The sequence below is a fragment of the Humulus lupulus genome, chromosome 4 (genome assembly GCF_963169125.1).
Source record: "Humulus lupulus chromosome 4, drHumLupu1.1, whole genome shotgun sequence".
Taxonomy (NCBI): domain Eukaryota; kingdom Viridiplantae; phylum Streptophyta; class Magnoliopsida; order Rosales; family Cannabaceae; genus Humulus; species Humulus lupulus.
The window spans coordinates 2,419,159-2,431,741 of NC_084796.1; the positions used below are offsets into that span (position 1 = coordinate 2,419,159).

General features: G+C 32.8%; 2 protein-coding genes across 3 annotated transcripts; one reads left to right on the forward strand and one right to left on the reverse strand.

Moving 5' to 3' along the window:
- Positions 1-676: 676 nt before the first annotated feature.
- Positions 677-2,409, forward strand: LOC133828773 (probable cytokinin riboside 5'-monophosphate phosphoribohydrolase LOGL10). Of its 2 annotated transcripts, XM_062258877.1 has the most exons (7): positions 688-1,071; positions 1,192-1,289; positions 1,389-1,419; positions 1,518-1,617; positions 1,711-1,781; positions 1,930-2,073; positions 2,180-2,407. In XM_062258877.1, exons 1-7 carry the CDS (start codon positions 934-936, stop codon positions 2,276-2,278), a joined length of 681 nt encoding a protein of 226 aa, XP_062114861.1. In that variant the 5' UTR covers positions 688-933; the 3' UTR covers positions 2,279-2,407. The 2 variants fall into 2 exon arrangements, with proteins under 2 accessions (XP_062114860.1, XP_062114861.1); XM_062258876.1 differs by having other exon boundaries at positions 677-1,071; positions 1,518-1,781; positions 2,180-2,409.
- Positions 2,410-8,228: 5,819 nt separating this feature from the next.
- LOC133829650 (uncharacterized) lies at positions 8,229-12,057 on the reverse strand. Its single transcript, XM_062259393.1, has 3 exons — positions 11,748-12,057; positions 10,675-10,982; positions 8,229-10,584 (listed from the first exon to the last, which is right to left on the reverse strand). The coding sequence occupies exons 1-3, from the start codon at positions 11,968-11,970 to the stop codon at positions 8,545-8,547; spliced, it is 2,571 nt and encodes an 856-aa protein (XP_062115377.1). The 5' UTR covers positions 11,971-12,057; the 3' UTR covers positions 8,229-8,544.
- Positions 12,058-12,583: the final 526 nt, after the last annotated feature.

A 12,583-nucleotide genomic window follows, 5' to 3' on the forward strand; every position in this document is an offset into this window, starting at 1 on the left:
CCTTTGTGGATAGAAATCTATAATTCAACATGTGAAGAGATCTAGCTCAAACTTCTACAGTTGGCTGGTGTACCCGAGATTAACTTAAAAGTCGAACGGTCTGGTAAGGGATTGCACCACGTGATCCCTTGAAAAGGATCACTAAATAATTGCATAATTGATAAAAATGAAAATAAATAAACAAAGTATAGTGTGGATAAAGTGAAAGACAATAAAATGATAAGAACAAGTAAAATGTCATAATCAAATAGACACAAATGGAGAGACAATTATCACATGAACTATCTCTACTAATACCATTAATTGTGTGGTGTAGTAGTAGGGATGCCTAGAATAGGCATCATATCTCCTTTATGTTAATTCAAGGGTTCAAATCTCACCAAATCCTCACTTCAGGTTGGATTTGTCCTAGTTCTAACATTAATACTGTAGATATTCTGGGTTTGTTTTTGGTGGTCAACTCCTTTGTTGATAAAAATCCATAATTCAACGTGTGAAGGGATCTAGCTCAAACCTCTACAGTTGACTGGTGGTACCCGAGATTAACTTAAAGGCCGAAGGGTCTGGGAGGGGGTTGCACCACGTGATCCCCTTTTTTTCGTTTTTTTCTTTTTAAAAAAAACTATCCCATTATTGAACAAAGGCTTATAAATAGTTAAACAAGAAAGAGAGAACAAGAGATAAGAAAGATAGAGAGACTGTTGTTGGGATCTTCTCCAACAAGTACTAGTTTATTAAGACAAGACAAAAGGTGATTGTGATAAAGTTGTACTTTAAAGCTTTTGGGTGCCTCCTGCCTCCCTTAATACACTATCAAACATCTCTTGTATCTCCTTCAGCACTATACCTCTCCCTCTCTCTCTCTCTCTTTCTCTCTCTCCGTCTCTTTCTCTCTCTCTTCATTGAGTACTTCTTTTTCTTAGGATAATATTAATGGAGGGAGGAAAAGTGAAATCCTTAGCAAACGGAGATAAGAAGAGAAGGTTCACAAGAATATGTGTCTACTGTGGAAGCAGAGCTGGATACAAATCTGCATTTAGTGATGCTGCTCTTGAGCTTGGTAAACAGCTGGTACTAATCTCTATCTTATATCAATCACATTAAAAAAAAAAACTAAACTAAACTTCAAAGCATATATAATAACATTCCTAACAACTCACTATAGAATTGATCTTGTTTGTGTTATGATAGGTTGAAAGAAAGATAGGTTTGGTTTATGGTGGAGGGAGCATAGGCCTAATGGGATTGGTCTCTAGGACTGTGTTTGATGGAGGCTGCCATGTTCTTGGGTAAAGCCTTTGATAGTTTTCTGCTTCCTTTCTTTGGTTCTCAGATGACAATTTTGACTTGTTCTGATTCACTTTCTTTGTCTGTATGCATATATATAGAGTGATTCCAACTGTTCTTTTGCCTCATGAGGTAGATTTTACTGTTATATTTATATATAAATACATATATTTATACATATTTATTACATGGAGTGATTGAAACTGATCAAATGCCACTACATTCTACAGATTTCAGGAGATACAGTTGGAGAATTGAAAGCAGTAGCTGACATGCACCAAAGGAAATCAGAAATGGAAAAACATGCAGATGCCTTCATTGCATTACCTGGTTTGTTCAACAAGAAACTCCCACTTTCACCATTGTCTCTCTCACATATATATAGATATTTATATAAAGTGAAAAAGTACAATGTTTTATTAGGTGGTTATGGAACCATGGAAGAACTGTTGGAGATGATAACATGGTCTCAGCTTGGAATTCATGACAAACCAGTAAGAGAAATATATTATATTACATATATATATATAGTACTACTTTTGACTTTTGCTTTATTAGGTTTCATATATACTTGAGAGTTTACTTTTTCAAGTGTTGATTTTTTATTTATTTATTTATTTATTTATGAATTGAACAAAACAGGTGGGATTGTTGAATGTGGATGGTTACTATAACAGCTTGATTGCCTTGTTTGATAAAGGAGTAGATGAAGGCTTCATAGACCATTCTGCTAGACATATTTTGGTAATAGCAAATACAGCTGAAGATCTCATCAACAAGATGGAGGTAAATAAATAAATAAAAACATATTTATCAAAATTCTATCAAAATAATATTATCAAATAATCTATATATATATTTTCACTCATTGATGAGTTGCATGACATTGCAGGAGTATGCATCTGTACATGACAATGTTGCACCCAGACAAAACTGGGAAGGAGATCAATTATTAGAGTCTACACAAAGTGGAGATGTCCAAAGATCTTAGATCTCAATTAGGAGTGAGCATCGATCGGTTTAGGCGGTTTTTTCATAACATAAAATCCAGAATTCGGTTTTCAGTCCGGATTGGTGCAATCCAAAAACCGACCGACCAAACCAGTTAAAAGAAAAAACCGACCGTTTGTTTATTTTGATAATATATGCAAAACATATAAATGTTTAATATGTTGTGTAGTTCCATGCTAAAGAAAATTAAAAAAAAAAAAAAAGAAGGATAATTGATTCTCCATCTTTGTAATTTCATGTTGGCATGGATGTTATAATTGCACTTTTGTATCTAAGTGGAAAAGTAGTGATGAGTAAAATTCTCTCTTAGCTAAATACAATTGAATTTTTCAACAAAGCACATGAATGAGACTTTGGTGGGGTGGAGGAAATAATAATGTTTTTGAAAAAAACAAAGATTGATGGTTTGGTTTTTTTGGATTGGTTGTCTTTAATTTATTTATATATTTTATTTTATTTTGGCTGTTTTAAGGGTTTGGGATGGTAATAGCAAAAAGGGTTTCTCCACTTGCTTTTATTTTATTTGTTATGAGAAGCAAATTGTTGTATTAGATTCTTGTGTGTTAAAATGTGGACTCTGGATTTTGGCTTGACTCTTTTCAAATACTATTCAAAGCCCCCACTAAAATTGACACTTTTTTTTTGTTTCTTAGGTATGTTTGATTCTATTCCTTTATTTCCGGTTACAATTTATAGTATTGGAACGTAATTCGAGTAGAATAATTATTTCTTCTAAAAATAACAAGAAAAGTGATTCCAATAAATAAAAATAAAATAATATTTTTTTTTCTTTCATATTAAATTTTATTCTATTTCTATTTTTATTGTTGTTTCTCTATTTTCATTACTCTCGACCAAACATAAATATTTTTTTAAGTTTAAGTTAAATACCAAAATATATGCATATGGTTTTTAAAAAAAAAAAATTACAACAAATCTTGTAATTTTCAAAACATAATTTAAGACACTTTGTGATAAGATTTCAATGAAAATAGAAATCAATTAATATAATTGTTTTATAAAAAAACAACTAAATTACCAAGAATGAAATGAAGATAGCAAGAACATGGAGGGATTAGTTCCATGTTTTTAGCCAAAAAAATATACAAACCAATCTAGTAACCATATCATAAGAAAGACGACTTACAAAAAGAAAGATGCAACAAATTTTTAACAATATTAAGCCCGTTAGGTAAAATTTTTGTTTTTGAATTTTTTAAACACAAAAATAGAAATATTATTTTATTTTTAAAAAATAAAAATATGTTTGGTAACTGTTTTTGTTTTTAAAAACAAAAAATAATAAACGTGTTTGATAACTTTTATTTTTATTTTTTGTTTAACAATATGATGTGTTGCTTTGAAGAAAATGAGAAAAACATGTAAAAAAATTTTGAAAGTGAAAAATTTTTATTTTCAAATTTTAATTAAAATTTAAAAAAATAATAAATAAAAATAGCGTTATCAAACACATTTTATGTTTAATTTTTAAAATTTTAATTAATTAAATAAAAAATTATTTTTTTAAGTGTTATCAAACAATCTCATTATTCACATAATTTAAATAATTGAGTATAGTTTGATTAAAATTTATCTATAATCCTTTTGACATTACATACATAAAGTTTGGGGTTAGTAGCTTTTTTATAAGGCATCTCCTAGCCATGAAAAAAGGTTGTGAATTCTCCAACAACGAATTAAAAACTTGAGGTTACATTCAAAAGAAAAGAATTAAAAAACTTGAGGGCCCTATCTATTTCTCTCGAGCCATAAATGATAGACAGCGAAGTCCATATACTAATTTAAAATCCCAGATAATAATATCATATAATTTTTTTATATATATATATATATACTAAGTTTTTGGTGAGATATAAAGGGTCCCACTTTGTAATTTAATCACCTAACCCACCATTGTTTTATGCTCTTCTTTTTTTCTTGCTTTTGAAAGAAAAGTGGAAAATTTCCTTTTGAAAACAACAAAAAGAAAAGTGGAAAAGGAATTGCCAAGTGTTCAAATTTTAGTTGCACAAAATCATTATTCCATTTATGAAGCATGATTATGTTTATCTTGGGTTATAATGTAATGTGACACACTTGTGCTGACATTCAATTCAATTAATATTAATGACATGATTGGAAGTGATTGAGAAATTATTAGGAATTGTAATTATATATCTAGCCATTATACTATTATTTAAAATACAAGATATGTGTAGATGTGAAATAGTAATTATTTATGATTTATAATATCATATTTGACAAAATAGTTAGTAATTACGTAGTAAGAAGAAATTATGTAATAAATATTATTTAAAAGTGATAGTATTTGAGTAATTATACTCAATTCTCACAAGGACTATAAGAATTGGATAGTGTAATTAAAACCCATTAATTAGGTCCAACTACATAGAACTGGGTAATTAAATAGTCAGATAAACACGTCAATTCAAATAATTAATCTGAATTACATTCAATTCTAATTTTACGGTTGCTTTCCAAACACACAATCTTTCATACATAAATCTCATTAACAATACAAGTTTTTAATACCAATGGGAATTTTTAAAGCAACAATCCTTTTTTAGGTAAAATAATTCAATGAAACACAAAATACAATTATACTGAAAATGCACCATAATAATTGCTAATTTTGTTGAAGGAAACTCAAAAAGCCCATTTAAGAGTTTCAATTAGTATATAATTTTTCTTTGAAAAAAAATCTGATTAAATTGTGAATTGCTAAGATTTTTTAAATACTTCTCATCATAGAAGATAAAAGTGGCTATGATAGAAAAAATTCAACATAAAAGTACATAGGGGTGTTTATTGGATGACATCCAATGTTTTTAAGTCCATCCGATCCGATTCAATCATCCAATTGGATGTTGGATTTTCGGAACCAATCTGATCCAATCATCTTGAACCAACCGATCCGATCCGATCCAATGGATGATTGGATCGGTTCGGTTCCATCCATTGGATGCATCCATTGGTTATCCGTTGGATCGGATCGGATCCATCCGATCTTTTAAAACCTTTATTTAGGCTGATTTTAAAAAAATATATATTATTTCAATTATAAAAACACTAATTACTCATCCAAATAATAAAAATATTTAATTGTAATGTTTAGTTTATGGTTTTTTTAATCATCCCATGTGTGCAAGCCTATAGTAAGCTACAATGAGGTATTGGATGTAATTGGATGGAAATTTGATCGGTTCGGTCGGTTTTTATTGGATGTCGGATGGTCATTCAACAACCAACCGATCCAATTTAGATTTTTAAAAATTACATCCGATCCAATCCAATAGTAATTGGACATCCAATTTTTGGCGGTCGATTTTTTTTTTATCGGTCGGTTTTTATTGGATCAGATATTTTCTACACACCTCTAAAAGTACATGACCATCTACACCAAAATAGTTTTTTTAGGACAGTAAAAACATTAGGTACAAGTTGGAAACTCAAAAAGTGATTTGCCAAAATTACATCTTTCTATAGCATAACAAGGTATTACATTTATGGGTTAATATTGAGGATAGTAAGAAGCAGTAAAAGTAAGATATATATATATATATATATGTGGAAGCAGGAATTAATCCAAATATATATATCAAGTACTTAAAAAGTACATAGTCATGATAGTGTTGTTAGATGGAGACATTCAAAACACCATTAAAGTAAATTGATTATGATAAGAGTAATCTAGTCAAAGCTCTCCCCTTCTGTCAAGTGGAGAATTACATATCCATAAATATTGATATGTGTGGCTTTGATTAGTTCTTGAGAATGGGTAGCTATCATTTATTTAAAAATAAATATAAAAAATATATCACATTCACCTCCAAATATATACTAAAATTTATTTTAAATAGACAAAATCCAAGGCCTATATGGCTTATCCTTTCAAATTTTTTTTACATGTAATTGTTTATTGTTTAGTCCTTTACTCATACATTTATACTGATTTACCCCTTAATTTATGTATTTTATATAATTATTTAACTTTTGTCCTGGATAAAGCAAAATTATAGATATGTTACTATTTATACATTGATCAAATGTTTCATGTGTGTATAAGGACTATTATTGGCATATTGATTTAAAATTGGGCAATGAAGTGTGTATAAGGACTCTTTCTTCTCTTTTCATATAATTTTTGGTATAATCTAGTTTTTCAAAAGGGGAACTTAGATTGTAATGTATGAATGTTTTGTTTAAGGAGTTTCAAGTGAATTTTGACATCTCACTTTTGTTTGGACTAGAGATGGCAACGGGTAGGGTGTATGTGTAGAACTTTTATTATATAGAGTAGGGTCGTGGAATAAACATATAATTTTTGCGAGAAGATTACGAGTATTATCCTAACGAATATAGGGTACCGATGAGTAATCCTACCCTAATAAAATTTAAAATAAAAAAATCAATATACTATGCTTATAAAATTAAATAAAATATAACTCTATATTATTTACTTGTAGAGACCTAATGGAAAGTATTTAATAATTATGAAACATAAGGAGTGTTAGAATAATAACTAATTGCAATTATGTTTTTCCAACTTTTGTAATAATTCTTTCTATTGTTAAGAAAGAAGAAATAGTTGCCTATTTTAAAGGGGTAGTTTGTGGCGCCCCACGTCATTATGGCTGCTTTCTGGAATGACGAATGGCTCTACAAATCAAGACAAGTCTTTCTAGCGTGCTTTGTCCTCACTCGCACACTTCCTAGGAGGTCACCCATCCCTAGATTACTCCAGGTCAAGCACGCTTAACCATGGAATTCTCAAGTGATGGGCTACCAAAAAGAAGATGCACCTTCCTGATATAGGTAGTACCCATCAATCCATTTAAGTCATCTTCAACTGTGTATTCTCATACCTACACAGTCTTAGAATCATTACACTTGACCTTCCCCAAGCGGTGTGGGATTGCACAGCTTACCCGATCTTTCCCCTTACGGATCACGGGATTCTGACTGTCACAATCACCCCCCCTTACGGGCCCGACGTCCCCGTCGGCCACACTTCCGGCTGGGTCAAGGCTCTGATACCATTATGTGGCGCCCCACGTCACTATGACTGCTTTCTGGAATGACGACTGACCCTACAAACCAAGACAAGTCTTTCTAGCGTGCTTTGTCCTCACTCCCACACTTCCTAGGAAAACTTCCCAGGAGGTCACCCATCCCTAGATTACTTCAGGTCAAGCACGCTTAACCATGGAGTTCTCAAGTGATGGGCTACCAAAAAGAAGATGCACCTTCCTGATTGCACAGCTTAGAATATTCTCATACCTACACAGTCTTAGAATCATTACACTTGACCTTCCCCAGGCGGTGTGGGATTGCACAGCTTACCCGATCTTTCCCCTTACGGATCACGGGATTCTGACTGTCACATAGTTGCACCCCCAAAAAGGGGTGCATTGGTGCACCGCTCTTCAGTTTCTGGTTTGAGAAGTATTTTTGGCACAATTTTTTTTTACTATAAATTTTCAGGTTATTATGAATTATTTACAGTGCTGAAAATAATATTCAAATAACTTATTTTCCACTCACATAAAAAACAGTCACATGTGCAACAAACTATTTAGATATTGTCTTTCAGCATTGTAAATTATTCAGAATTTCTTAAAATTTTTATAGGAGGCTCTAAAAAACTACAATATACACAGCCAAAAAAAAAATTTACGCTTAAATTACTTCCCAAGTCAAAAACTAGAGAGGAGTGCATCAGTGTGCCCCATTTTAGGGGTGCACCCGAGATTTTCCCTATTTTAAATATGACAATATATATTACAATTGAGTCATCAAATTTACTAAAATTTATAATTAATTCCAAAATATTAAAATTTAATTCATATCATATTTTTAGGTGTAAGCTTGATTAATTATGACAAGAGAAATTGCTACTAATTTCTAAATTTAAAGAATAATACCATATTTCTTTCATTCATACATCACTTTGCCAAAATAATGGCATTATCCAGTTTACAACACCCAAAAAAGGTATGAAATCTACAAAACAGTGATGATTAGCATCAAACAAATCTACTCATACTCAAAACACAGCACAAAAGTGTTCCTACATTAGTGTAGTCTCAACATTTTTTGGCATGTCTGTTAAAATTTAAACTGCCTTAAACAGTTGAGGAACTGAAAAGCAAGAGCAAGAAGATCAAGTCATATTTATATACAAATTTACAAACAATAAGAAGACAATGACCCCTAATCAACTCATCAAATGAGACTGTATGATGAAGTTTCATGGCTGCAGCATATACTAGAAGTTAGAGGGGTTTCACCATCATTGCTTAAAGGTTCTGGTAGACTACAGTAGTCAAAATCCACATGTATTTGGCTGTAAGTGGCAGAACCAAGTGGTTCATCATCCTCCACTGAAATTAACTCACTGTGCTCATCACTTGGAGGCTTAACATCACTTTCCACCACAAAAATTTCTTCAGATTTAGACTTTGGCAAGTCGGACAAAAGGGCTTCAAGGGGACAGTTTCGGTCACAACTAGTCTGCGAAACAAACTTCACATCCAGGACTGAAGTTTCAAAATCCACCACAGAAGCAGCATGTGAGAATTCAACGATATCATGCAAAACGTCTTTTTCGGATCTCTCATCCTCTTTTGTTTCAGAGACAGTTGCATCTACAGGATTTTGGAGGGAGTGATCTTGATTATCAATCTTATCATGGATCAGACTGTTGTTCGAATCAGTACCAACTTCTCCATTCTCTGTATCCTCTGTTGTGTGAAAACATTCAGTACATTCCTTGTCACGATATGCTTGTTCATCACTCTTGTTTGTTAGTTTGACACTGCAGAAAGCATCTTGGTCAGATTTCTCTTTCTTTATTTCAACAGCAGTAACTGCATCAGAGCTATCCTCTTCGTCTTTTGTATCAGAACTAATAGCATCTGTCTGATTTTGGAGGGAGTGATCTTGAATATCATTGCTTGTTTCAGAACTGATTTCTCCATTTTCAATACATTCCATGTCGCGGTAAACAATTTTGTTTACACATTCGCCAGAAGCTTCATCTTCCTCTACTCTCTCATTATGCCGGTCCTGTTCATCATCTTCTTCAGCTGTTTTCTCAGATTGGTTGTTCTCAACCACATTTATGGTTGCTGTCTCACAAGTTCCTATTTGAGATTGACCTCTTGGTAAATCTACTTTGTCAACTTCGATATCTTCTTCACTTGGAAACTCAGGAGCTTTGACTGAAAGAGCTGGAGAATGATCTTCTGTCTGGATTGAAATTGAAGATACAAATCGAGCAAGTGCAGAAGCTAAAGCACCATCAACCGTCAATCTGTCCCTTGGTTTATCAACAGAAGAATCATCTACTGTTTCTGATACATGACTTTCCTCATCATCGCATGTTGAAAACTCAGGAGCAGTAACTACAAGACTTGGAAGAAACAGAGTAGCATTAACAGAGTCAGAAAAATCATTAACCGAGTTGGTTTGCACTTCAGAATGAACACTCTTAATATTTGATTCTACTTCCTCACAACGAGGATAATCAATTTCACTATGATTCAAGGAATTGGAATCAGACTGGACTAAAGAAAAATTTGGAGCACAAAATCTCGAGCAAGTAGGAAGTTCAGAATCCTTCTGTTTATTGGTGAGTACTTCAAGATGCTGCTCGACCCTGTGGAGCCTTGCCTCAATGCTATGTATAGGCTTTAACAAGTTCTCTTCAAACCTTAAGAATAAATCCTCTATTCTTCCCATCCGAGAAGAAAGTTGGTCCAAAGCCCTTTCAACATGATCATTTGGAGGAAGGCCAGCCTTGCTTACACTGTGAGAAACTTGCACAGGACTCTGTAATTGGGCAGTACTTACACTAGCCCTATTCACGTCCTGAAACTCAACTCTTTGATAATCAGCAACACTGGAATTTCCTTCCCTCTGCATTGTAGTAGCAGTGTTGATAGAATGAGCTGCTTCCGATCCACTTTCCCCAAAATTCTGTTTCTTCTGGGCCTCAGAAGTTTGTTTATCTTCCATTCTGGTGGCCCCCTTTGTTTTAGACATTTGCATGAGGGTAGGTAATAGCATTGTCATAAGAGAATTTCCAGTGGAGTTTTCCCTCTTATCCACTTCCTTTTCCAAGTCAGCCGAGTCAACAGGATCAGCAAACACATATACCTCATCAACATAAACACTGTCCTTATTCTGAACTGATAGTAGACGAATGGTAATGGATATACACGGATCTGCATCGCTGATCTGTGCTGTAGCCTCATAATAATCCTGGCATTTTCCTCCAATTAGCCATAAAAATGTAAGCAAAAGATAAAAATTAAAGGTCTCTCACGAAGACAAGTAGTTTCCATTACTTACCTGCGTGATCATCGGCAACGAATTATCTGTGACTTTAACATCTACCCATTCATCTTCACTGCTTCGACTACCGCCATTTCTTACATTTTCTTTGAATTGATCATCATGAGCTCCCTTTGAGCATGCAGAAAGCACTTGCTCCTTATCAATTGCTTGAAGCACTTCTTCATCTCTAGCAGCAATGCCACAGCGAACAGTGCAAAGATATTCTTTGCCATTCTGTGGGTTTGACTCATAATATATCTCATACACTCGAGCAGTGCTCCTAACATAAATCTGCTGGACCTCATGCTTTTGTGCAAAACAAACTAAACTTCCAAGAAAATGAGGAAATCAATTCTCTAAGCTTTCGAAAAAGGGTAATTTGTTCAAATAACAATATGAAAGTTTGAAATGAGCAAAATTATTTCAATCCTGAGGGTCGCTTAATACAAATTTAGGATCACTTGAAAAGGTTATTAAAATGCCTGCATACTCTGCATGCAGTTCCAGAAATTGTCTTTTTCCTGATTTCATCTTCTAAGTTGTCATGTTCACAAACCTGACAATCATTTCCCATGTCCCAGAAATTGAAATTGTACTAAGCGACCCTCAGGATTTGTATCCAAAATTATTTCTTGTGAAAGATATTTTATTTTTTGTATTACAAAAAATAAAATATCTTTCACAAGAACAATGAATCGGGTAGGTTGGGTTGAGCAGGGCAGGGCAAAAGTGAAAGTAAAAGAAGATTACTTTGCTAATTTCACTTTCTGAGATTATCATATAAGAAAATTCATCGTGTAATTACACTATTGACAAACAGGAAAAACCCTAGAATCCCAAAATTCAATCAAACTAAACAAAACAAAACAAAGCAAAAGGGGTTATACACATTCACACAAAGAACCTATCACAAGTTCACCAAGGCCAAACACAACAAAATCCGAAGTAAAATTAAAATACAACAAAATTGATTGAATAAATCCACTACGAACATAACACTAACAAAGAACGAGAAATCCCTAAAGAGACTCGTACATTATTCAGTAAAGGAAAGTATTTTCACTTCCAGAAGTGTGATTCTCACTTACTTGTGATCTCACAAGGCCCTGAATCTGGTACCGAAGGTTTCAGAACGAGGGGGTCATTCGAACAAGAATAGAGGTCTTCGCCATCGCCATCTCCGTCGATCGGAGAAAGAGATGAGTCGAAAGTGATTGACTTTACGAGAGAGCCGCGAGCAATGGACCAGTTGGTGGAAGAAGTCCATGGATTGGTATCACGGTCGGTGCCGGTGGTGGTTTCCGATTCCATGGTCGGAGTTTTCCTTGAATTTACTACACTTAGTTTTCTCTGATTTCAAATCGAGTTTTCTCGGACAAGATTCAGATTATGAAATTATTATTATTTATCTATTAGTATTTTTTTCTAAGTACTTTTATCAGATGACACGTGGAATGATATTTTTTTAATTTATTTTGCATACTAAATAAATAACTTGGAGTACAATTTTCCTATTTTTCTTTATTTTTTTAAATATCAATATCTTTTAGAATTTTTTTAATTTTTTAATTTCTTAAAAATTTGTGCGTATGTATAATTTGTGAATTTATATATTTTTTAAAAAATAATATATATATATATATATGTATATGTATTATATGCTCAAATTATAAATGTATATAATATAAACATTTGTTAAAAAAGAATAGATAAATTTTTTAAATTATTTAAAATATAACATCAATTTCAAATTATTAAAATTGATATATATATATATATAACAATTCTTATGTAGGGGCTTCACTTTAAGCCCTACCGGTAGGAGTCTCAGTGTTTCTCGACCCGTGAACAGTTTTCGACGCGACTTTTTTATGACCGTGTATATTGTAGCTATTTAGAGCATCCTGCAAATTTTCAGAAAATT

Coding starts and splice junctions, on each gene's coding strand:
- LOC133828773 (XM_062258876.1), top strand. CDS start 934: ATGGAGGGAGGAAAAGTGAAATCCTTAGCAAACGGAGATAAGAAGAGA. Junction 1,290..1,388: donor GGAGGCTGCCATGTTCTTGG/GTAAAGCCTTTG, acceptor GCATATATATAG/AGTGATTCCAACTGTTCTTT. Junction 1,420..1,517: donor CTGTTCTTTTGCCTCATGAG/GTAGATTTTACT, acceptor TACATTCTACAG/ATTTCAGGAGATACAGTTGG.
- LOC133829650 (XM_062259393.1), bottom strand. CDS start 11,970: ATGGAATCGGAAACCACCACCGGCACCGACCGTGATACCAATCCATGG. Junction 10,983..11,747: donor AGGGCCTTGTGAGATCACAA/GTAAGTGAGAAT, acceptor TTGGAAGTTTAG/TTTGTTTTGCACAAAAGCAT. Junction 10,585..10,674: donor CGTTGCCGATGATCACGCAG/GTAAGTAATGGA, acceptor GGAAAATGCCAG/GATTATTATGAGGCTACAGC.